The sequence below is a fragment of the Sceloporus undulatus genome, chromosome 4 (assembly GCF_019175285.1).
Source record: "Sceloporus undulatus isolate JIND9_A2432 ecotype Alabama chromosome 4, SceUnd_v1.1, whole genome shotgun sequence".
Lineage (NCBI taxonomy): Eukaryota > Metazoa > Chordata > Lepidosauria > Squamata > Phrynosomatidae > Sceloporus > Sceloporus undulatus.
The window spans coordinates 124017380-124042044 of record NC_056525.1 but is presented as its reverse complement, the minus strand read 5'-3'; the positions used below and the strand labels follow the sequence as shown (position 1 = coordinate 124042044).

General features: G+C 44.4%; 1 protein-coding gene across 7 annotated transcripts in view; it reads left to right on the top strand.

Moving 5' to 3' along the window:
- Positions 1 to 24665, top strand: part of RALGPS2 (Ral GEF with PH domain and SH3 binding motif 2) — a 160848-nt gene that overhangs the window by 43549 nt on the left and 92634 nt on the right. For 4 of the 7 annotated variants that reach the window (XM_042465680.1, XM_042465678.1, XM_042465675.1 and 1 more), the window contains 2 exons: positions 12397 to 12447; positions 24124 to 24207. In XM_042465680.1, the coding sequence (XP_042321614.1) occupies positions 12397 to 12447; positions 24124 to 24207 (135 nt within the window). Of the gene's footprint in view, positions 1 to 853; positions 979 to 12396; positions 12448 to 24123; positions 24208 to 24665 lie in introns of all 7 variants that reach the window. The other 3 variants (XM_042465681.1, XM_042465677.1, XM_042465679.1) reach the window with 2 other exon arrangements.

Below are 24665 nucleotides of genomic sequence, written 5' to 3'. Positions count from 1 at the left end.
AGTTTAATTTTTTAAGGGAGGGCCTATCCCTTTTTCTTCCACTGAACTTTACCCCACTCCCGCCATCTCTTAAAGCATTTTAAAGGGAAGCGGATGAATGCCACAGTCCATTTCTGCCGAATGGTAGGTGTTTGAGGAGCAGTGATCACCCGCACTCCTCTAGTGACACCACTGTGTGACCAAGTCATGTACGAGCATGGCCAGATCTGACCTCCAGGAATGAATGCAGTTGGCACACTAGCTTTAACTGTGCAAATGTATTCCTGGTCACAGCTGAGAGCTGGGCCTCCTGACTCAGCACTGAATCCAGGAGTACTCCCAAACTGTGAACCTGTGTTTTTCAGGGGAAGTGTAGCCCCATCTAACCAGGCTGAATCCCTATTCCCAGATCTGTCTTTCTAGTGACCAGGAAGTACCTCTGTCTTGTCTGGATTAAGCTTCAATTTGTTTGCCCTCATCTAATCTATCGCAGCTACCAGACACTGGTTCAGCCCAGAAACAGCTTGGAATTAAGTGGAAAGGAGTGATAGAGCTGGCTATCATCAGCAGACTGGTGATATCTGACCCCAAAACTCTGGACAGCCTCTTCCAGCAGTTTCATATAAATGTTAAATAGGGGATAGGACTGAATTCCGAGGTTCAGTCCAATGGCTAGGAAGCCAAACAGGAATCCCCCAGCACCATCCTTTGAGAGCGTCCCTTCAGGAAAGAACAGAGCCACTGTAGAACAGTGCCGTGAGCCCCATCCAGAAAGGCAACTCAGAAGGATACCACAGTCAATGTTATGAAAATCCACTTAGAGGTCCAGCAGAACTAACATGGGCACACTCCCTCTGTCCATTTCTCTGTGCAGGTTGTCCACCAAGGCGACCAAAGCTGTCTCTGTCTCATATCCAGATGTGAAACTAGACTGAAATGGATCAAGATAATGCACCTCATCCAGGAACCCCTGGAGTTGAGAAGCCACCTCACACTCCGGTACTTTTTCCAAAAACTTTAACTGCCATGGCTCAGTGTATAGAATCCTTGGATTTGTAGTTTGTTGTGGCACCAGGGCTCTCTGACAGAGAAGGCTAAATGTCTCAGAAAACTACAATTCCCAGAATTCCATAGCATTGAGTCTTGACAGTTAATGAGGTGTCAACCTGGATTGTTTCTACATTGCAGATGGTGCCCTAGTCTGGCAAGTTTCCGCTTTTGAATATGTGAGGATTTTTTCAGGACAAGAGGGAAAATGTGTTGCATATATTACATGAAATACGAATGTTGAGAGAATGGACAATTGACAGGGGTTGGGAACTGCCCTGGCAACCTTTAGGATCTTGGAGGACCACATCTCTTACTTTTTGCCCCTTCCGAACCCAAATCTTTGATCTCAAATTTTCTTTGCTGTGTTTGGCACCAGTGTCCCTAAATAATTTGAGGATACAATATTAGCCATTTTATCACATTTTCAGGACGTTTCTACACTTTTTGGAGACCTGTACAGGTTTTTTTCCCCAAAAAAGAAGTACGAGTAATTTGGGATGAACAACATTTTTGAGAGCTCCTAAAATTTGGGGGATGCCGCCGCAATCATTGGAGGTACGTGTGACCCACAGAATGCATTTTGCCCAGTGTAGTGATTTATAAGAACCCCCTGTATTCTGACCCTCAGTGGACTTCATATTCACCAACTCTTGCCAGCATAGCCATTGATGAGAGATAATTAGCTGCAACCATATAGTCACTGGAGGGCAATCCTTCCAGTATGATCTGACATTAACAGCCTAATCTTATGAGAGAAAAAAACCTAAACAGAGCTGTAGAGAAGTGGATTTCTCTTTGGATCTCTGCATGGTGTTATAGCTCTTGCATTCTTCTTCTCGAGTAAGACAGTTGTAAAAGGTTTTTGACGTACAGATTTTTCTAGCATAACAAAAGGCATACTTCTACAACTGTCTCTCTCGGGAAGGTAACGGAAATGCTCTCTCCAGCTCCGTTTTCGGGATTCTCTTGGCAAGTTTCTTCTGAGGGTGTTTTTTGTTGTTTTTGTTTTGTTTTGTTTTGTTTTTGCCATCTTCTGAGACAGAATTTGACTTGCCTAAGGTCACTCAGTGGATTTTTATACTCGAGCGGGGAGTCAACCCTGATGTCACAAGTCATAGTCTAACACTCAAACTACTACACCACACTGGCTCTCAGAATACAGTAATGATATTTCTTTTCCTTTTGTAGCATAACTTCAAAGAATGGTTTGAGTTTTGTTTGCAGTTTGATTTTAAATTCACATTTAGGTTTATACTTGCTTTGTGAGTCAGCTTGAAAAATAAGATATATATATTTTTTAAAAATAGTAACTTGCACCCACAGTTCCATGACTAGATGTCTGCTTGTGCATTGGAGTTCCCTGCCCTATCAACTAAGCAACACATGAGTTTCCAGCCATGTGTGGAACAGTAGGATTCAGTGTGGAGGGCTCTGGTGAAAGGGGAAAATGGCCAGATATTTCTGCAGAAATCACTTTCCCACCAGATCTTCATTCTTGAATTAGTTTCTTCCATGCCCATTCTGTGCTATTCATAGGGCCATTTGACCATTAAGAACGAATTTTAGATTGTGACAGAACCTTTATCCAGGCTGGCTTTATAGTGCCATCCCTAGTGCTCCTGTTACTTGCCTTTTCCTTTTACCTTCAGGATCCCTTTCTGGGTTTGGTGCTAGGGCCTCAGGGCTGGAGTGGTTTCTTTGTGCTAAAGTATGAACAGTTCTGCCTTTCAATTCTAAAATGAAAACAGCCAGAGACAGTTGTAGAAAATAAAACCAGTAAAGGTTGGTTATATAACAGTTAGGTTAAGCAGAAACTTCCTGGACTCTTCGAACATTCTCAGCTCCCAAAACTCTATTTAGATCTTATCAGTTCCACTCTTTCTAACTGGTCTTCACTCTCTTATAGATTGCCCTACAGACAAACCTCTAGGACAGTGATGGCAAACCTTTTAGAGACCGAGTGCCCAAACTGCAACCCAAAACCCACTTATTTATTACAAAGTCGCTCTGGATTTCTAGTAATGAACTTTGGCAAACTCTATGCTGGGGTAACGGCATGCGTGCCCACAGAGAAGGATCTAAGTGCTCCCTCTGGCATCCGTGTCATAGGTTCACCAACACTGCTCTTGGATATTGATTTCTCCCCCATAGGCCCTATTTCACAGTACTCTGAAGGCTATGGTTGACTGGCTCTAACCAGACTTGTTCAGCTTCTCCACACCATGAATTTCAATTGGGGATATTTGGGTAAAAAAGCTCTGTTGTGCCAATCTGGATACAAGCCATTGTGTGCAAGGTGTCAAAATAAATCATTTTGATTCCTATTACTCCTTTTCTTCTGTAACTGAAGTTTGTCCTGTTCATTTTTGTATAGCACCTTTTTGTTGTTAGCATAGTATTATGTTTGTCTCCTTGCTTGGATAATAATTGAGCACAGTACTGCTGGCTTCCCAGAATTGATTTTATAGTACTTACTAGCTTAGGGGTTTTTAAAAGCTACCTCCCATGATTCCATAGAATTTGCATGATCCTCGCTTTTGAGTGGTCTGAATAATTACTAAAATGGAGGACATAAACTCTGAAGAATCATATTGATAATTTTGACAGTGTGTATCTGTTGCAAGAACGGGCCTTGATCCCCTCCATATGGCCCTATTGGCTAAAAATGGGTACTGCTCTTTCAGGTCAGGGGTAACAGTATAACAGTAATCATTTTTATTCATATTTCCTGCCATTCCCTGTGGACCGAGGCGGGATTATAGCAATAAAACAATTCCATATAAAATGCAGTCGTTAAAAACAATGGCATTACTATTAATTCACTAAAATAACAGACCATCAACTAAGTATGAGCATGATATTTCCACTTAGTGTTTTCCCATAACGTGTAAAGGGAAATCTTTGCAATGCTCAAAGAAGGGCATTACTCCAGAGAAGTTGTATGCTGAAGCTACCTGGTAACCTGTAAAAAAAAATGAATTTAATTTTCTTAGTTCAGAATATCCTGATCTTAAATGAATGCCTCTAAATAATAGATATATTTAGCACTGTCTTCATTTACTTACTTGATAGTGATTTCTTCACTTGATTATGTCAAATGCCTGCATGCCAGGAAGAGAAGATCCCAGTGCCCTATCTGGTCTAGTGAAATGAGTGATATTTGGACTGGTATACGCTTACCAAGGAGCAAAGGAATGTGTAGGAAAACGAAGTGCCTCGACTTAGTGTAGGATCTTGTGAGAAGTGGAAAGAAGGGGACTGCAGTAAACAGAATTGCACCTTCGTTCTAATCTTAAAGTAGCCATCTCATAAATTTGCTTTCAGAAAAGCATACACATTACCAGAAAATTAATGGAACCCTTAATGATACAGTAGTTTGAAAATTACAAACAGCATGATTGATTGGATCCCAGCTCATCCAACTTATCCACAAGAGCTCTGACAAAGTGAGTACCATTAAACAGTCTAAACATAAAATAAATTCATAATTTTTCTTTGTGGTCTGACTCGCACAAATAGGTTACCCTGTGCCTGTGCAGTGCATCATTTGGAACTACTGTAATGTCATAGAAGCATTTTGGCAGTAGCCATGCTCACCTCCAACAACACTTTATAAAAGAATTCCCTCCAAAACTGCTACTTCCTTCTTGTCTGCCACTGCAGCAGTGGGTGAGGAACTGGGCTCTTGAGCTACTATCTGGCCTTTCACTGCTTCAACCCTGGCTGTTACTAGGTGTTTTGTGTGTGTGTTGAGGGGGGGGGGTTCCCTCTGGATTGTTTGTCATTTGGCAGTCAGAGCCACGCTCACCTCCTGGGCTCCATGTCTTGCTGGCATCATTCAAAAAGTATGTCTCATGCAGCACCAATATTTTTGTACTTGAAATGTCTCACTTGTTTAGGCAAAGCTCATGTGATTGCCACTTGCACCCACTGTACTGCTTTCATGCCCCAAGTGAGAAGAAATGGAGTTACGGCTGAAAAATTCTACTCTTCAGCTGCCTTGCTGTGCAAGATCTTGAACTATCTTGTCTGCATGAGTGTGTAACATCAGTTGTTGTGTGAAAAACTAACATCCACCATCAGCAAGTTGGGGGATTAAGACAGAAGAATAGTGTCTTTCATCCAATCTGAAGGTCACCCAGCTGGCTGGCCAGCAAATAATGACCTTCCAGTGTACTGTGGTGGCAAAGTGATGGCTGTTCCCTCTCCAGGCATGTGTGGCTACATTCCTTGGGGCTCTCCAAAAGCTCGGTCAACAACCAGCTGTTTGATTACGGTGGGCTCTTCAGCACTGAAATAGATACATAATTGGAGTACATGCAAAAGATCAAGTAAACGTTTAGGAAATATAACTTCAATCCATGGGTCCAACTGAGCTCAAAAGTGAGACACTCTGGTATAGATAGAATCATAGAGTTGGAAGAGACCGCAAGGGCCATCCAGTCCAACCCCTGCCATGCAGGAAATCCAAATCAAAGCATCCCCGAAAGATGGCCATCCAGCCTCTGTTTGAAGACCTCCAGGGAGGGAGACTCCACTACACTCCGAGGAAGTACTGTATGTTCCACTGTCGAACAGCCCTTACTGTCAGGAAGTTCCTCCTAATGTTGAAATTGAATCTCTTTTCTTGCAGCTTGCATCCATTGCTCCGGGACCTAGTCTCTGGAGCAGCAGAAAACAAGCTTGCTTCCTCCTCAATATGACATCCTTTCAAATATTTAAACAGGGCTATCATATCACCTCTTAACCTTCTTTGCTAAACATACCCAGCTCCCTATGGCGTTCCTCATAGGGCATGGTTTCCAGGCCCTCCTTTGGACACGCTCCAGTTTCTCAATGTTCTTTTTGAATTGTGGCGCCCAGAACTGGACACAATATTCCAGGTGGGGCCTGACCAGAGCAGAATACAGTGGCACTATTACTTCTCTTGATCTAGACACTATACTTCTATTGATGCAGCCTAAAATAGCATTGGCCTTTTTAGCTGCCGCATCACACTGTTCACTCATGTTCAACTTGTGGTCTACTTGGACTCCTAGATCCCTTTCACATGTTGTCTCCTTAAGCCAGGTGTCCCCCATCCTATATCTGTGCATTTCATTTTTCCACCCTAAGTCAGTACAGTGGTGCCTTGGGTTACGAAATTAATTCGTTCCGCCGCCGCTTTCGTAACCCGAAAAGCATTCGCAAGCCAAAATGCCATAGGCGCTAATGGGGAAAAGCCGCGATTTCGTGCGAAAAAGCGCCGAAAAGCACCAAAATTTTTTTCGTAACCCGAAATAACCTTCGTAACCCGGAACAGTTTTTTTAATGGATTTTTTTCGTAACCCGGAAATTTCGTAAGGCGGCGCATTCGTATCCCGGGGTACCACTGTACCTTACATTTCTCCCCGTTGAAGTTCATTTTGTTAGCTGTGGCCCAGCTTTCTAGTCTATTCAGGTCATTTTGAATTTTGATGCTGTCCTCTGGAGTATTAGCTATTTCCTCCTAATTTGGTGTCATCTGCAAATTTGATAAGTGTTCCCCCAATTTTTTCCTCCAAGTCATTGATAAAGATGTTGAACAGTACTGGGCCCAGGACAGAGCCCTGTGGGACCCACTGGTCACTTCTCTCCAGGATGAAAAGGTGCCATTGTTGAGCACCCTTTGGGTTCGTCTGGTCAACCAATTACAAATCCACATAACAGTTGCCTTGCCTAGCCCACATTTTACAAGCTTGTTTGCAAGAATGTCATGGGGAAATTTGTCAAAGGCCTTACTGAAATCAAGATATATTATATCTACAGCATTTCCTTCATCTAACAAGCTGGTAACTTTATCAAAGAATGAGATAAGATTTGTCTGGCATGACTTCTTTCTCTGAAACCCCTGTTGACTTTTTGTGATTATGATATTGCCTTCTAAATGTTCACAGACTCTCTGCTTAATGATCTGCTATAGAATCTTTCCAGGTATAGATGTCAAACTAACTGGATGATAACTGTTGGAATCCTCTTTTTTCCCCTTTTTGAAGATGGGGACAACGTTTGCCCTCCTCCAGTCTGCTGGGACTTCTCCTGTTCTCCAGGAGTTTTCAAAGATTATTGCCAATGGCTCCGATATTACATTTGCCAGTTCTTTTAATACCCTTAGATATAGTTCATCTGGTCCTGGAGACTTAAATTCATCTATGTTAAACAGGTATTCCTGTACTGTCTCTTTACTTATTTTGTGCTGAAATTCCCCTATTCTGTCCTCAGCTCCATTATCCTCAGGTTGAGCACCCTTTGCCTTTTCTGAGAAGACTGAGGCAAAGAAAGTGTTCAGTAATTCTGCCTTTTCTCTGTCTTCTGTTAGCATTTTGCCATCTTCTCCACACAGTGGCCCTACTGTTTCCTTCTTCTTCCTTTTGCTGCGGACATATCCATAAAAGCCCTTTTTGTTGTTCTTAACCTCTCTAGCAAGCCTGAGTTCATTCTGTGCTTTAGCTTTTCTGACCTTATCTCTACACGTGCTAGCTATTTGTTTGAATTCCTCTTTGGTGATTTCCCCATTTTTCCATTTCTTATACATGTTCCGTTTAAAATTTAGCTGAGTTGAAAGATCCTTGGTCATCCATCCTGGGTTCTTGCGACACCTCCTGTTTTTCTTTCTCACTGGAACTGTTTTAATTTGTCCTTCAGTATCTCCCTTTTGAGAAACTCCCATCCATCTTGAACTCCCTTCTCTTTTAGTATTCTTGACCATGGGATCAACCCCAGTATTTCTAAGTTTACTGAAATCCGCTCTCCTAAAGTCTAGAATGCAGCACTGCCCATGATGATCACGGTACCACTGTGCCCTTCTGCCTCCTTCTGTTGGTCAGATGTCAGCTTCTGCACCGAAGTCCAAGTCCAAACACTCGATGGAACACCAAGGCGAGGCTTCTAAGCATCTACTTTGACTCCTTTTCAGATGACATGTCTGCTGCCATTTTATCACCAGTGCCATTGCTGTCTTGCACTGAACAGCAAGACTGTGCAGCCACTCACTCTACCACCAATGCATCTACCTCCATTTCAGTCAGTTTGAGAAATGTCTCCCTACTTGGTCCTTCATCATCTCACACTCCTGTGTCCTCAGAATTATCAACAGAGGCTATGCCATCGAGTTCCAGGAGTATTTTCCCACAGTTGTCATAAGAGCTACACCTCCCTCCACCAGACTACTCGAAGAGGTGGATATTGCAAAATGTGGTAATCAAACCTGTCCCCATGACTCAGTACTACTGTGGCTTCTTCTCTCAATACTTCATTGTAATCAATGGGGGGGAGGGTTGCACCCTATCCTGGATCTCTGAGTAGTCAGTCACTACATCCACCCACATCACTTGAGGATGGTGACTCTCAACTCTATCCTTCCCTTGATGCAAGAGGGTGACCAATTTGCCAGCCAGAACCTAAAGGGTGCCTATTTCCATATTTCAGTTTGGGCATTCCATTGAAGATTTTTCTGGTTTCTAGTGGAGAAGAAGGTATACCAATATACTGAAGGTATTTCCAGTACTGGGAGAAAAAGGTTCAGTGGAATGACACTTGGAACAAAGAATCATATGAAGATGAATCCCAAATTATGGAAAAGTGAGGTGGAAGCTGCAATAAGAGAATTAGAAAAAAAACAAATCACCAGGAACAGATAATATTCCAATTGAACTGCTACAGTCTACACACAGAATCAAAGCTAGTGTTAAGTAAAATATGCTAACAAATGGGGAAAACAAAACGGTGGCCAACAGACTCGAAACGTTCAATATATATCCCCATCCATAAAAAAGAGACACAAAAGACAAGAACTATAGAACCATAGCATTAATTTCCCACTCAAACAAAATTATGCTAAAAATTCTGCAACGTAGATTCCAATAATATATATAGAGAGAGAAATCCCAGAGGTGCAGACGGGGTTCAGAAAAGGCAGAGATACTAGGGATTACATAGCAAATGAAAATCAGCATGTACTTTATAGATTGTAGCAAAGTCGTTGATTGCATAGATCATGAAAAGCTATGGAACGCTCTTAAAGAAATGGGAGTGCCACTGCATTTGATAGCCCTGATGAGGAATCTATACTATAGAACAGAAGATACTATAGAACAGAATATAGAGCAACAGTTGGCAAGGGTGCATTCTAGCATCCTACTTGTTCTGCATATATGCTGAAAATATAATATGAAGAGCAGGTTTAGACTTATAAAATGGAAGATTGAAGATAAAGAGGAAGGAACATCAGCAACCTGCGATATGCAGATGATACCATACTGCAAAGTGTAAAGGCAGGTCTACTGTTGAACATAAACAAAAATATTGACCTCACAGGGTCTACATAAATTCAGCCTAGACAATGAGGAAATTGAAATACCATACATACTCGACTATAAGTCGACCTCATCTATAAGCCGAGGTCAGGTTTTGGAGGCAAAATTATGGATTTTAATATGACCCTTGGATAAGTCAAGGGTAAAACTTAGGGGCATGTAACAAAGGATCTAAATGATGAAGCAAAGGAAAACAATGCCAAAGAACCTGCAAAATGATGGCAGGCATAACTGTTTTAACTCACACTAAAGGCTGGATGGAAGAGAGAGTAGAGGGAGGTCAGTGCTTCTAGGACAGATTGCACTCTTGTCTTACACCAGGGGATCGTTCCCTTTTTTATTAAATATTAAAATATATTATTTACATTTGACCTATGGATAAGTTGACCTGGGATTTTTGGGTTAATTTTTTGACTAAAATTTCTAGACTTATACATGAATATATACAGTAGTTAAACATTTCCTGTACCTTGAATCAAGTATTGATCAGAACAGAGACTGCTGTCAAGAATTCAGAAGAAAACCAGGATTGGGAAAGGCAGCAATGGAAGAACTAGATATGATTCTATAGTACTGTATAAAGATACACAACTGAGCACTAAAGCAACACTGTGACATGGTGATCCTGTGGATGAGACATCTCCATGCCCCACTGTCCTCCACTGCTAAAATTCAAGACTGTGTACTCCCTGTTTTAGTCTATCCTTCTGGTGTGCAGTCTTCCTCTCTTTCTGTTGCCCTCTACTTTTATTAGTATTATTTTTTTCTAATGAGTCATGCCTTCTCATGATGTGCCCAGAGTACGACAGTCTCAGTTTCGTTATCTTGGCTTCCAGGGAATATTTACGCTTGATCTGATCAAGGACCCATTTGTTCCTCTTTTTGGCTGTCCATGGTATCCTTAGCACTCTTCTCCAGCACCACATCTCAAATGAGTTTAAAGTCGCTCCTCCTAGTCCGCAGACTTGAGATCTGCGGATTTAAAAAACTGGGGAGGGGCGATCGCCATTCATCTCAATGAGGCTTGCACCCCATTCAAGCCTATGGGGCTTGAATATGCATGAATTTTAGAACCTACCTGGGGAGGGGGGGGACCGGTAAGGATCCCATGCAGGTTCCAAGGGGCAACTGTATTTTCTTTCTGCTTGGAATCAATATTGCCTCCTGTATAATCCTGTTTGAGTTGTAGATTCCTTCTCTTAATCTTGCCAACATTGGATAGGTTGGAGTGAAACAAGATAAGATTCAGAAGTTGAGAGCAAAAATTGGTTTGTGAAAAGCAAAGATGCTTAAGTGAGGTGCCATACTGAGTTTTTAGTTATTAATTATTTAGGTGGTCATGCTAGTGAGGGAACAAGTGTGCAATAGTTGTTAGAGCATTAGGCTATGACTCTGGAGACCAGGATTCAAATCCCCTCTTGGCCATGGAAACCCACTGGGTGAATTTGGGCAAGTCACATTATCTCAGCCTCAAAGCGAGGCAAAAGGAAACCCATTGAACAAATCTTGCCAAGAAAACCTTCTGGGCTTAAAGTTGCTATATGTCAGAAATAACTTGAAAGCACACAGAAAACAATAGGTTTGTGAAGTAAAATGAGAACAAGAAAACTATGTACTTGTCTACACTAGTGACCAAAGCCACTGCTAGGAGTCTTCATGGCATAGGGCTACTTCCTGGGAGAATCCATTTTTTTGTCCTTAATCTGACTTTGCACCAAAGTAAGCAAAGCCAGGGGAAACCCTGGGGTTCCCAGGAAATTCCAGAGTGCCTCTGGTTCTTTTGGCTGTGTGGACAGCTGAATCAGGTCTAGTTTGGCTGATCCTATTGTCAACACGTCAAGAGCCATGTCATCCCCCTTACCAGGCACTAAGCAGCGTAGGGAAGGGGGTGGATCCCCTTTGGACCTTACACTGCTGCTTCCTCATTGACCAAGCAGCTCCTTGGCTATCATGCCAGCACTTCTGATGTGGTCAGAATGGGGAACCCATGTAATCAATAAGGAGAGGGTAGAGCAAGCCCCTAGATCACGTGGCTGGACATCTCCAGGTGTCCAGCCATATAATCTAGGAGGGTAAGCAAGATCATTGACTGTGACATCTCCAGAAGTTGTTCAGCCATGCTGTCTAGGAAAGGAGCTTGCTCTACCCCCTCCTTGTTGATTGCATAGGCACCCTGTTTTGCCGCAGCAGAAGCACTGGTGTGCCTGGCAGGCTTTACACACAGTAAGGGAGAGATGTAGCAGCGGTTCCAGAGACAGGCCAGGCCAGTGGAGCTGATATGGTGTTGGTCAGCTGTCTTATCTGGACAATGACACTCTATCGCACTGGGCACAGTATGTATGGCTACCATCATAGTCAATCTGGGGCCAGTCCGGAGCATAATGCTCCATACTGGCCCCTAGATTAAGTGGCCTGTATTGATCATTCCTATGTAGGAGTATGCAGCTCTTTTGAATTCTCAGTACTTGAGTCTCTGCCACTCAGGTAGGAATTTTATCTTGTTCTTTGATATAGTTCCTCTTTTGTGCTGCACTGCCAACTGAAATGATATAATATGGGGCCAGCGAACCTGGGGGAGGCATCATTCTGATTAGAGCTGTGAATCTGGTATGCCAAACCTTTGACTCTGACTCTTCTATTTTTCTTCTCTCTAGCTTCAACTCCTCATAAATGGTCAATGTATATTCATTTGTAATTGTAAAAATTACTGTAGTAAAGTGGTAGCACAAGGCATTTTGTCACCACCATGTGATTTGGGCTACTTAGACTGATAGAACATAAAATCTATTTCTTTGATTAAAATTTCTGAAGAATAAAACTTTTTCCTAAATTCCTATGAAATTACTGGTAAGTTTGGAAACTAGGCATTTAATGTTATAAGAATTTAATGTTATAAGTGCATTTATAGTGACTCCATCCCCACAACTTTGATTCCAATATTTTTTATCTAGTATTAAACATTAAAAAATTCCAATCTTAAGATCATATTTCACAGGAAAACAATTCCTAACTTTTCCAAAACTTTTTCCTCAAGGGCCAGATAACGCTAATGGATATTCCTGTATTTAAAGCTATTCAACCAGAGGTATGTAATTCTTGCATAATGTTTGAATTTACATAAATTAGGGGACAGACATCCTTGCGGTGTCGGGCTATACATATATTTTAGAACTAAAAATATGATCATTTGTATATGCACAAAGAATTTGTTTTCTGTTTTTCCTGAATTTTATACAGCTAGTTTTAGAACATGTGGCTTTAGGGACTTTGATTTATCATGAATTAATATTATTGACTCTTAGTATATTGAAAGGTGACTTGAAGGCACATGCACACACGCATATCAGTACAAATAGGTACTGGTGGAATTATATCTGTTTTTACTGTTGAGCATCTCTTAACAGCTGGAGAGAGAATACTATAAATGTGAAGTTTTTATATTTTTCCTGTCTTAGCTTGAATGTGGAGGAAAAAATAAGCCAAATGCAGATATTCTGTGATAACAAAACAAGACAGAAAACCATGTTGTAAAGACCTTAGAAGTCCTAGCTAACTTTAATTTGTCATCAACCTTCTGTGCTTGTTATAAATCTTGGGGCAGGTAGGAGTCTTCAGTGGCAAAAGCTGGGCAAGCATTGCTTTCAGACTTTATGGTGCTGGGCTACTTGTGTAGTTTCACTAGGCAAAGCTCTGGATCTGAAGATAGCTGTCCCCAGATCAGATATGGTTGAGAAGAAAATGTCAAGCCTTAGAAGTGTATGCTAAGTCAGTTTTTTTATTTCCTAAATCAAAAGAAAACATTATTTTGTTGTGCATGTATGTTTAATTTTAAGGTGGTTCTCTTTTACTTAAAGTGAAATAGAAAAATACACCCAAGTGGTCTAAGTAAATAACTTTAGTTTTGAAAGTTCTCATTTTTATAAAGCTGTTCCTTCATTAATAAATTTCTCTTTAACCATGCAATTTCAGTTCTTTAGCCAATATCCTTAAAAGATGGCTTTCATCTGCTGTGAAATAAGCAGTTGGTTAACACAACAAATCCAATCTTGATTTGGCTTATTTATTTATTATTTCTGAATATATCCTCAAATTACCTCATATTGAGGATTTGCAGTGTCTGTGGTATACTTAATTCTATGTGTACCTTTTAACACAAAAATCTTCCAAAGCAAATGAACCTCTTCCAGAAGGAATTGCTTACAAGAGTTAGCACTGTAACTCTTTATGGTAAATATTGCCTTCATACTAGTACAGGGTTTGTTTTTGTAAGAGTCTAGTAAATAGCAAATGTATTCAGGAGATTTTTTTAAATAAAATATCAAATGTTCTTTTAATTTACATGAATAAATGTTGCCACTTTAAAATGTATTCCTATGTAATAGTATTAGTTTATAATTACTATATTGTATTACAATTAATTGTGTAATAATTAATTTGGTTTTAAAATAGACAGTTTACATAAAATCAGCACTATTTCATATCTACCTTACTTTAAAAAAAAACCTGTCCTTAAGGAAGGCTGTTTACACACATCCCCATGAAAACCATCTTCTACCAAGCACTGGATTGTCTGAGAGGCTACAATACTGTATGATAGTTTATATCCACCAAGAATTCCCAGACAGAAGAGAAGAGAATAGGCGATCTAGTGCTTTCCAGATATTTTGAACTATAATTCACATAAACTCCAGCCACTATGGCTGGTGTTTGTGAAGGAAGCTCATAATTACTTAGATGGAGTGAAATTTACATCTGATTTATGGGAACTGGGGTGGGAGTGGCGGGGGGCGGTTGGCCAGTGTTCAATGAAATATTACATTTTCTTATAATCATATAGTCTTAAGAATTGGAAAGGACCGCAAGGGCTATCTAGTCTAACCCCCTGCCATATTCTTCCTAATATTTATGTAGAATTTATTTTCATGTAATTAATTCATGTTCTGCTCAGAATATAAGCCAGCCCCATCTTCTACATGACATCCATTCAGATATTTAAAGATAGCAATCATGTCACCTCTCAGTCTTCTTTTCCCCAAGATAAACATACTCCACTTCCTAAGGTGTTCCTCATAAAACTTGATTATTTTGGTTGCTCTTCCCTGGACATTTTCCTTCTTGTTGATATCCTTATTGAACAGCTGTGCCCAAAACTGGGCACAATATTCCATTTAGTTTGACTTGACTTGTTTTTAAGAAACCAGTGCTGGGTATTCGTAATCACAGCATTCCTTTCTAATAGCTCACAGTTCTATTCGTGATCTGTTCTAGAAACTTTCTTGGTATTGACTTAAGCTGACTGGTTGCTTGCTGTTTGGGTTCTCTTTTTTCCCATTTTAAAAATGAGCACAATCTGCTAGGACTTTACTGTTCTCGAAGAATTCCTCAAAAGATTCTTGACAGTGGCTTTGAGATTACATCAGCAACTTCTCTTAGTCTTCTTGGATACCGCCCCTCTGGCCTTGGAGACTTGAATTTATTTAGAGTAGCTAGATATTCCTTTACTACCTTTTAACGTATTGTAGCCTGTTGTCTCATAACAACATGATTTATTTCATTTTCACCAGTCCCATCACTGTTTTTTGTTTTGAGGAAGATTAGGACAAAGAGGGTATTAAACAATTCAACCTACCGTATATACTTGATATATGTCAACCTCACGTATAAGTCAAGGGCAAGTTTTGGGGGCAAAATTATGGATTTTGATACAACTCATGGCTAAGTTGAGTCAAACATTCAAAAAGGCCAGAAGAATATTCAAGAGAGGAATATTTGTGATTAGCTGTTAAGAAGTATTTGCGGAAATCAATCAGGGGGGAGGGGGGAATTATAGCTGTATTTATGTAACAAGATTATAGAAAAGCAACGTTTGATGGGTGTATATATTGTAAACTTTAATAAAGATTATTTAAAAAAAAAAAAAGGCCAGAAGAAGCATCATGGTGGAAAGAGTTTAGGCGGCTGATGCTTCTTTTGGGTGCCCTCACGATGAAGTAAGCTCATACCTTTCACCACTCTACTCAGAGAAGAAGAGTTAAAATACACTTATTTACATTGACCCATGGATAAGTCAACCCAGCTTTTTGGAGTCAATTTTTTGACAAAAATTTCTAGACTTATACAAATATATGCAGTCCTCTTTACCTACCCTCTGTTAACATTGTATCATCTTCTCTACACAGTGGCCCCACCATTTCCTTGTTCTTCCTCTTGCTTTGTACATAACCAAAAACCCCTATTTATTTTTTTTAACCTCCCTTGCTAACCTGAGCTCCTTCATTTGTATTCCTCTTTGGTTGTTTTCCTCTTTTAAAAATTCTTATATATGTCTCTTTTAAATATCAGCTTATCTGAAAGTTCCTTCTAGATCAACTCTAGTTTCCTTAGACTTCTTTAAGAATCTCCCATGAACCAAGAACCCCTTTTATTATATAAAATATACAATTAATAAAAATAAGCAAACACAATGGACAATCACTTCAGGACAACATAAATCATTACACTACAAAATCTAACAAAACAACTACATCCTGTTGACCTTTTCAGTCAGTTCTGTGTCAGTTCTTTGATAAGTCAACATTGTCTATCTTCTTCTTCGTGGTCTCTGCGAATCATACAAATGGGTTTCACTGCGCCTGCGCAGTGCTGCTCAGAACCTACTGGAATCACTGGGCAGAGTTCACTCTGCAACATATTGAAACTTTTTGGCGGTAACTCCGCCCACCCGTTATATGGCCCCTGCCTTCCCGCTCTTTTCCCCAGTTCCTTTTTTCCGCCGCGCTAGCTGCTTCAGAGGAACTTTCGCTTGCTTTGCTTGCTTGGAATCACTTTCGTTTTTTGACCTCGGACTGTATCTTGACCATTCTTTGTCTCCCGCCCCTGGTAACTTCGGACTTTCGGACTGTTGACCTCGTTTTCGGATCTCCCCATCGGCTTTGGCGACTTCGGAAATGCCTGCGGCTTTCAAGAAGTGCGACATTTGCAAGGGCAAGATGCCCGTCCAGGACCCGCACTCTACCTGCCTGCTATGCCTGGGTCCAAACCACGACCCGAAGGCCTGCGTGCTCTGCAGATCACTCTCCTCTCAGGCTCGGAAAAACCGTGAGTCCCGGCTGACTTCGGCGATCGCCCTGGGAAAGTTGCAGGAGAGGGGTTCGCGGGCTTCTTCCCTACCGCCTCTGGCGCCCCCAGCTTCGTCATCTCGGGCGAGTGTCTCCAGCGTGGGATCGGGGAGACCTGCCGTCCCCAGTGTGGTGTGTGTCCCGGCCGGGACCCCGTCCACCACCTCCGATGTGGCCCGTGGCTCCAAACCACCCAGTGCCACCGACAAACCCTCCAAGCGCCCCCATAAGGCATCGGGGACTGAGGATACCGAGCGGGCCTCCAAGCCAAAGGAGGGAACGGAAGGCTCCCGTTCGAAGGAGGCTATTGAGCCGGAGGCCCATCTCGCCTCGTTGTCGTCCTCCAAGGCATCTAAGTGCCATGCGGTGCCTAAGGAGCGTACCGACCCGGCGCAGGAGTCAAGGTCCCCGAGACCTACGTCCTCCACAGCGGCTGCTGTCCTCCTCGACCTCCCGGACAACCCTTTCTTCCCATCGGAGGAGACTCCCAAGCATGGGAAGAAGAGGCGCCATGACAAGGACGGTCGTGATCCGACCCCTAAGAGGGCCAAGTCCTCCAAAGATCGGGCTGACCCACTGAGGGCTAAGGAGAAGGAACGCTCCTCCAAACAGGCTCGCGCCTCTGTCCCGTCAGCCCCTCGCATCCAGGAGCCGACGCCGATGGACGAAGGGACCCCGGTTACACCTCTGCCCCCTCCAACCATGGACTTCATCCATGGTGTGGAGGACACTGCACCTCCTCGCTCTCCGGAGCATCGGTCGCCTTCCCAACCGGCAACCGATGGGGAAGAGGAAGTGCCTCGTGGACAGGAGTTTCCGGACCTCTTCTTCGACATGCAGTCGCGCCGCTACTACATGTCGGTCCTGGAGGATAGAGCCCTGAGGGAGTTCACCAAGCTGAACCCCCGTCCCGCAGACCGGACCAAGCCGACCAGGTCGGTCCCCACCGTGTCGGTCTACAAGAGGTCACCATCTCCTAGACGTGGGAGGTCGCCGTCTCCATCCCGTGGACACAGGAGGTCGCCGTCTCCAGCCCGTAGACGCGACAGGTCGCTGTCCCCACCCCGCCGACGCTCCAGGTCCTCAGTGGACTTCGCCCGCCCGAGATCTCGGATCAGGGTGACGGACCCTCTCTCCTCCGATCTGGACTCCGAGGACGAGCCGTTGCCACCTTCGGAGGCACCCTCGGATGAGGATGCCCTCTCCGGCTCGGCCTCCCCACAGAGGATGCACAACCCAGAGCCGTCTTCGCCGTCCGATGACGTCAGGGCCTTCACGGAGCATGCGGTCAGGATGGCAAGGGCTCTCGACATCGAGCTTGCATCCGCGGGGGACGACGCCGAGGACCCGGTGGAGCGTCGGGTGCATGGGCGGGTTCCCACCCCACCATGCCTGCCTCTCCTTCCTTCGCTCCAGACCATCGTGAAGAGGTCCTGGGACTCTCCGGCCACCCTATCGGCACCCTCCCGCAAGGTCGAGTCGCTCTATAGGGTCGCCCCGGCGAGTTGCTCCTGGTTGGCAGAACACCCCAGGCCGAACTCGGCGATCGTGGAGGGAGCCCAGCACAGCTTCGTCCCGAAGCAGGCCACCTCTCCTGTCGACCGGGAGGCGAAAAAGATTGACGGACTGGCCAAGAAGGCATACTCGGCGTCAGCCCTTGGGGTCAAGGCCGCCAACTACACCGCCTGCATGGGGGCCTACATCCAGACCCTTATGGAGAGGATCTCCCCCATGGTTCCGGACGTCCCAGATGACATCCAGAGGCAGCTGGTCGAGATCAGGGACGAGGCGCATTCTATTGGAAGCTGGCTCATCACCACTTCCAGAAATATGGCGGACTGCTCCGGGAGGTCCATGTCGGCCGCCATGGCCCTTCGGCGCCATGCTTGGCTCAGGGCCTCCGACCTCAACCCTACGGTCAGGGCTGCTATCGAGGACATGCCTCTCGACGGGACCGGGCTTTTCCACGCCGAGACCGACGACCGCCTGAACCGCAAGTTCAGAATGAAGGCGGCGGCGAAGAAACATGGCATGTCTTCGGCACCGGCCTCTCCGTTCCGGAAGCGTCAGCGCCCGTGGCAGCCTCAAGGTCAGTCGCAGGGGACCTTCTCCCGGGATCGACAGACCCAGCACCAAGGCCCTCAGAGACAGCGCTTCCCCTCGCAGTCTTCCTCCTCCTCTGGCCGTCGCAACTTCCCGCCTTGGTACCGCAAGTCCCGCCGGCAGGATACCGACCAGGGGAAGAAGAGAACCTGAAGGGACGCAGCGCGCTTCGTCTCTCCTTCTTCCCTCTTCTTTTTGGACATATTAAGGCCCTATGCTAACACCTGGGCCTCCATAACATCGGACTCGTGGGTTCTCAACATCGTCCGTAGGGGTTATGCCCTCGAGTTCCAAGAGCTCCCTCCAACTGGAGCTTCCATGTCCACTCCCCCCTCGGACACCCTTCTCGACGAAGTGCGCACCTTGCTTGGTAAAGGGGCAATCTCCCCTTTGCCGCCCGACCAATCTCCTCGGGCATTTTTTTCCAGGTACTTCACCGTACCTAAACCGGATGGGGGCATCAGGCCCATCCTGGACTTGAGACAATTGAACTTGTTCTTGAACTACCGTCGCTTCCGAATGGTAACCTTGGCTTCCATCCTGCCTCTCCTCCACCAGGGCCTGTGGTTCGCTACTGTCGACCTGAAGGACGCCTATTTCCACATCGGGATCCGAGAGTCCCACCGGAGATTCCTCGCCTTCGCTGTCGGCTCCGACTCGTACCACTACAACGTGCTTCCGTTCGGCTTGGCCACGGCTCCACGAGTCTTCACCAAGTGCATGGCACCGGTGGTGGCATACCTTCATCAGAAGGGCTTCATGGTTTTTCCCTACCTGGACGACTGGCTGTTTGCAGCCGAATCCCAGGTCGACCTGCAGGAGGCGGTCTCATTCGCCTTGCGCCTCCTGGACTCCCTTGGGCTGGTCGTCAACAGGGAAAAGTCCCACTTTACACCGACCAGGCAGGTCAAGTTCATCGGGGCCATCCTCGACTCCGAGAACTGCCTAGCTTTCCTCCCTCCGGACCGTTTTCAGGCCCTGACAACGTCCCTCAGGCCGTGCATTGCACACAGAAGGGTGAGGGCCAGAGACGTCCAAGTCGCCCTGGGCCACATGGCATCGACGACTTTCGTCACCCCCTGGGCAAGACTTTGTCTTCGACCGCTCCAATCCTGGTTCCTCTCCGTCTTCTCTCCGTTGGAGGACCCTCCTTCAAAGTGGCTCACGGTACCGAGACCGGTATCCGCTTCCCTCAGATGGTGGCTAGACAGCTCCAACGTCTGCACCGGGATGCCTTTTCATCAGCCACAGGCGCAGCTGACGCTGACGACCGATGCCTCCCTGGAGGGATGGGGCGCCCACCTGCTCGACCTCGTCGTCAAGGACAGGTGGTCCGCACAAGACAAGCTTCTCCACATCAACGCCTTGGAGATGCTCGCGGTGGAGAAGGCTCTGAGGGCGTTCGAGTACGCTGTCTCAGGGAGAGTGGTCCTCCTCAGGACGGACAACACCACCGTGATGTACTACATCAACAAACAAGGTGGTACCAGGTCCAGAACCCTACTCAACCTCACGCTCCGCATCTGGGACTGGTGCATCCAGAGACGCGTCCTCCTCCAGGCGATTCACCTTCCCGGGGAGGACAACGAGCTGGCAGACCGCCTCAGCAGATCCCCGTCGGTATACCACGAGTGGAGGCTCCATCCCGAGACGGTCAGCGACCTCTTCGATCGGTGGGGAACCCCCCGGATCGACCTCTTCGCGACCAGGTGGAACAGCCACTGTCCCCAGTTCTGCTCCAGGAAGCGAATGGACGGATCCCTCGGAGACGCATTCGCCTTCCTCTGGACGAGGGAGCTCCTCTACGCCTTCCCTCCGTTCCCTCTCATCATCAGGGTGGTGTCCAAGATGGCAACGGACCGCTCCCATGCGATCCTGATCACCCCGTGGTGGCCGAGACAGCCGTGGTTCGCATCCCTTCTCCACCTCTCCAGGAGATGCTTCCTCCGTCTCGACCCTCGTCCGGACCTGCTGTCGATCCAGGACGGACGGATTCTCCACCCGGACATCGAGAGCCTGCCGCTGGTAGCCTGGAGGATTCGGCCCTGACTGCCTTGCCGGAGGCAGTGAGGACGGTGATCCTGGCTGCGAGGAAACCTTCCACCCAGCGGTCCTATGCCCTGAAATGGAAGAGATTTTGCCTCTTCCTGGACCAGAAGGGCTTGTCTCCTGCACAAGTTTCCACTCCAGTGGTGCTGGAGTTTTTGATGGCACTTTTGGATGGAGGGCTGTCCCTCACATCCATCAAATGCTACCTGTCTACCATTTGTGCCAAATACCAGTTCGGGGGGAGGGTTTCTTTCTTCAAAGACCCCTTGGTGAAGGGGTTCCTGAAAGGTTGTGCCAATCTTTACCCTCCTGTGTCGGTACCAATGCCGACTTGGAGCTTGGAGTCGGTACTGTCCGCCCTCCAATCCAAGCCCTTTGAACCAATGGCCACAGCGGACTTGAGACTACTGACTTGGAAAACCGCTTTCCTTGTGGCCATCACCTCTGCCCGCCGTGCGGGCGAACTCTGTGCTTTACGGAGGGACCAGCCATTCCTGAGGTTCCACAAGGACAAGGTGGTCCTCCGTACGGACATCACCTTCTTGCCGAAGGTTGTGTCTGCTTTCCACATGTGCCAGGGCATTGTGTTGCCCACTCTAGCATCCAACCTGACGTCCGATGAGGAGCGACGCCTGCACTCTCTTGCTGTCAGAAGAGCATTGACATTTTACCTGGACAGAACTGCTGCCTCCAGTCGGTCCGAGAGACTTTTCCAATGCTACTCGGAACCGAAAAAAGGGTTGCCTGTGTCTGCGCAGAGGTTGTCCAAATGGGTGGCTGGTACCATCCACCTCTGCTATGAACTGTTAGGTAAACCTCTCCCTGGCAGGGTTCGGTCCCATTCCACAAGGTCAATGGCAGCATCCTCTGCATTCCTGTCGGGGATCCCCTTGGAGGATGTCTGCAAGGCTGCTGTCTGGTCCCAACCTCTGACTTTTATTAAGCACTATAGGTTGGACACCAGGGCCATCCGAGACGCAGCTTTCGGGAGGGCTGTGTTGGTTTCAGGGTTGCATTGATTGCACTACTGATGTTTGGTGTTTGTTACACTTGTACAGTTGACACTGTTTACATTTGTTCAATTTTGATTTGCACAGGTACTATGGGATCGGTCTTGCATGACCTCTGTTCCCTCCTCAGGTTTAGCAATGTTATTGCTATGTGTTTGTCCATAAACAAAAGACTGACTCTTTTTATGGTACAAGGTGTTTATTGTTGTAATAAATATACCTTTGGTTCACCATAGCTTTGGTCTCAGGACACTCCCTCCGCCGCATACCTTAGCTTGTCAGTCTAAACCCATTTGTATGATTCGCAGAGACCACGAAGAAGAAGGACAGGTTGCTTACCTGTAACAGTATTTCTTCGAGTGGTCATCTGCGAATACATACAAATCCCACCCGTCCGTCCCCTCAGTGTCCTGCTCTCATTGGCTCTCTTTCCATCGCCTGCTTGGCGGAAAAATTGCGGAACTGGGGAAAAGAGCGGGAAGGCAGGGGCCTTATAACGGGTGGGCGGAGTTACCGCCAAAAAGTTTCAATATGTTGCAGAGTGAACTCTGCCCAGTGATTCCAGTAGGTTCCGAGCAGCACTGCGCAGGCGCAGTGAAACCCATTTGTATGTATTCGCAGATGACCACTCGAAGAAATACTGTTACAGATAAGCAACCTGTCCTTCTTGCACTAGAATAAATTTCTCTTTTTATAACTTCCTTACATAAACTTGTCATCATAACAGACCTCTTAGATTCATTATTTGTAAGTACTGTTCTTACTGAATCTTAATTCCTCTATGTTACAAAAACTATTTTACTGAGACTCTATTAAACAAACTTTTCTTAAGCTCCCACCTTAATTATGTTAGTTACATAAATTTCCATCCTTTTTTCTTTCCAAATGTTAAAAGATTCATCCATTCGTCTGAGATGTCATTATCTTTTAATCCTGCTGTAAGTAGATCCATATCCATTGCTTCTCTTAATTTAATTAGCCATTCTTCTCCAGTTGAGATTCTGTTAGTTTTCCAAAAATGCGCAAATCCTTGCTGTCATGATCATATATAAAAGTACACTACCATTTTTTTTTCTGTTTTACCATCTAGTCTGCTTGTCATATTTAGAAGGAATGTATGATGGTCCAGAGTTATTTCAGCCTGAAGAATTTTGTTTGTTAATTCCGATATATTTTTCCAATAACTTTTTGCCATTTGACAATTCCACAACATGTGTATGAAATTGCCCTCTTGCTTTTGACACTTCCAACGTTTTATGCATCCTCTCTTATACATCATATTTAATTTTGACAATGTCATATACCACCAGTGGAGCATTTTAATATAGTTTTCTTGTTAGTTTTGGCAGAGAAACCATGAACCCTTTGAGCAATACTGACCATGGGAATTCATCCAGTATTTCTCTAAACTTACTGAAATTATCTTTCTTGAAGTCTAGATTGAATGTCTTGCTACATTTGTCCTCTCCTTTCCTCTGTATAGCAAATCCTAAGAAGACATGATTTCTCCCATCCAAAGTTCCTACAGTTTCTACTCCGTTGTCCAGTTCGTTTCTATTGTTTAGGAGCAAATCCAAAAGGCTTCCACCACCTTTTGTACAGTGGAATTGTTTGCAAGGCTAATGATGAATTTGTTGGACCTTACACTCTTGGAAGAGTGTGATTTATTGATATATTGTGCTGTGGTTAAGTGACCCATTCGGTCCTGAAGATCTGATAACTTTGAAGTTTTAAGTGTTGTCAGTTTTTTAGAAAAACGCCCAAATACAGCTCACTTGCCATATCAACAGATTCTTTATCTACAGATTCCACTATCCACAGCTTGGAAATATTTTTTAAAATATATGAATTCCAAAAAGCAAACCTTGATTTTTGCCATTTTATATAAGGGACATCATTTTACTGTGCCATTGTATTTAATGGGATTTGAGCATCCATGCATTTTGGTACCTACGGAAGGCTGTGTTCGGAACCAAACCAGAGTGGATAACAAGGTCCCACTGTACATTATCCATATTTGTGTTTCACTCCATGCAGTATGTACCCCTTGGCTGAACCTTACTATATCAAGTGACCATCCTTTTTCAGATCTCTCAAATCTTCAGATGTGTAACAAGACATCTGAGTAAACTGCTGTTGAAAAAGCAGTGCTTGGATATACTTCTAAAGTAATTTACCCTGACCTTTTTGATGATATTTTATACTGATCTCAGTACTTAAGGGAGGCAGAAAAGTATGTCTAATTTAATCTATTGCCAGGACTGTAATATTTTCCTCAACTCTGTAAAGTTCTATAATTTTCAGTGATAATTCACCATTCATATTGTAAATAGCAATAGTAAATTATTTAAAATTTACATTTATTGTTTTATAATGAACAGTTTATTTAACTGTTAGAAAGTTCTGCTTCACTGATAGAAGGAAAGACCTTTATTGTTTTGTAATCCATGTAAACTATTACATTCATCTAAAATTACCTAGGAACTCTCAAGCTGCGGTTGGAATAAAAAGGAGAAATACAGTTCTGCACCAAATGCAGTTGCCTTTACAAGAAGATTCAACCATGTAAGTTTCTATTTCACATTTCTTGTCCCAGCTGTATGCCTAAAAGAAGTTGATTTGCATGATTTTTTAAAAAAATTGAGGCCACCTCTTCCTGTTGTGAATGTTGCTGTGAACTTGTCACATAGCTTTTAAAATCTCCTCCCTGTGCCTGAATATGATTCTAAGTTGTGTTATTATTTTTTATCAGGCTTATTGGATATGCCATAATTACTTATAAACTCTTTTATATAGTATATTGGATATGACTGCATTTTGTCAGAAAGTCGGTTGGATCCATCTGTCTTAGAGAGCGTACCGTTTAAGTAGCCCCAGCAGAATTGTATTGAAGTAGTGATTTGGTTTTTTGAACAGATATCTCGTAGGTCGGTGCCCCTGACTGTTGCAAATGTGCTTGATAAATGTACAACATAAACTGTTTTGTCACATATCATAAAGCAGTGCAAATGAAGCAAAATTGT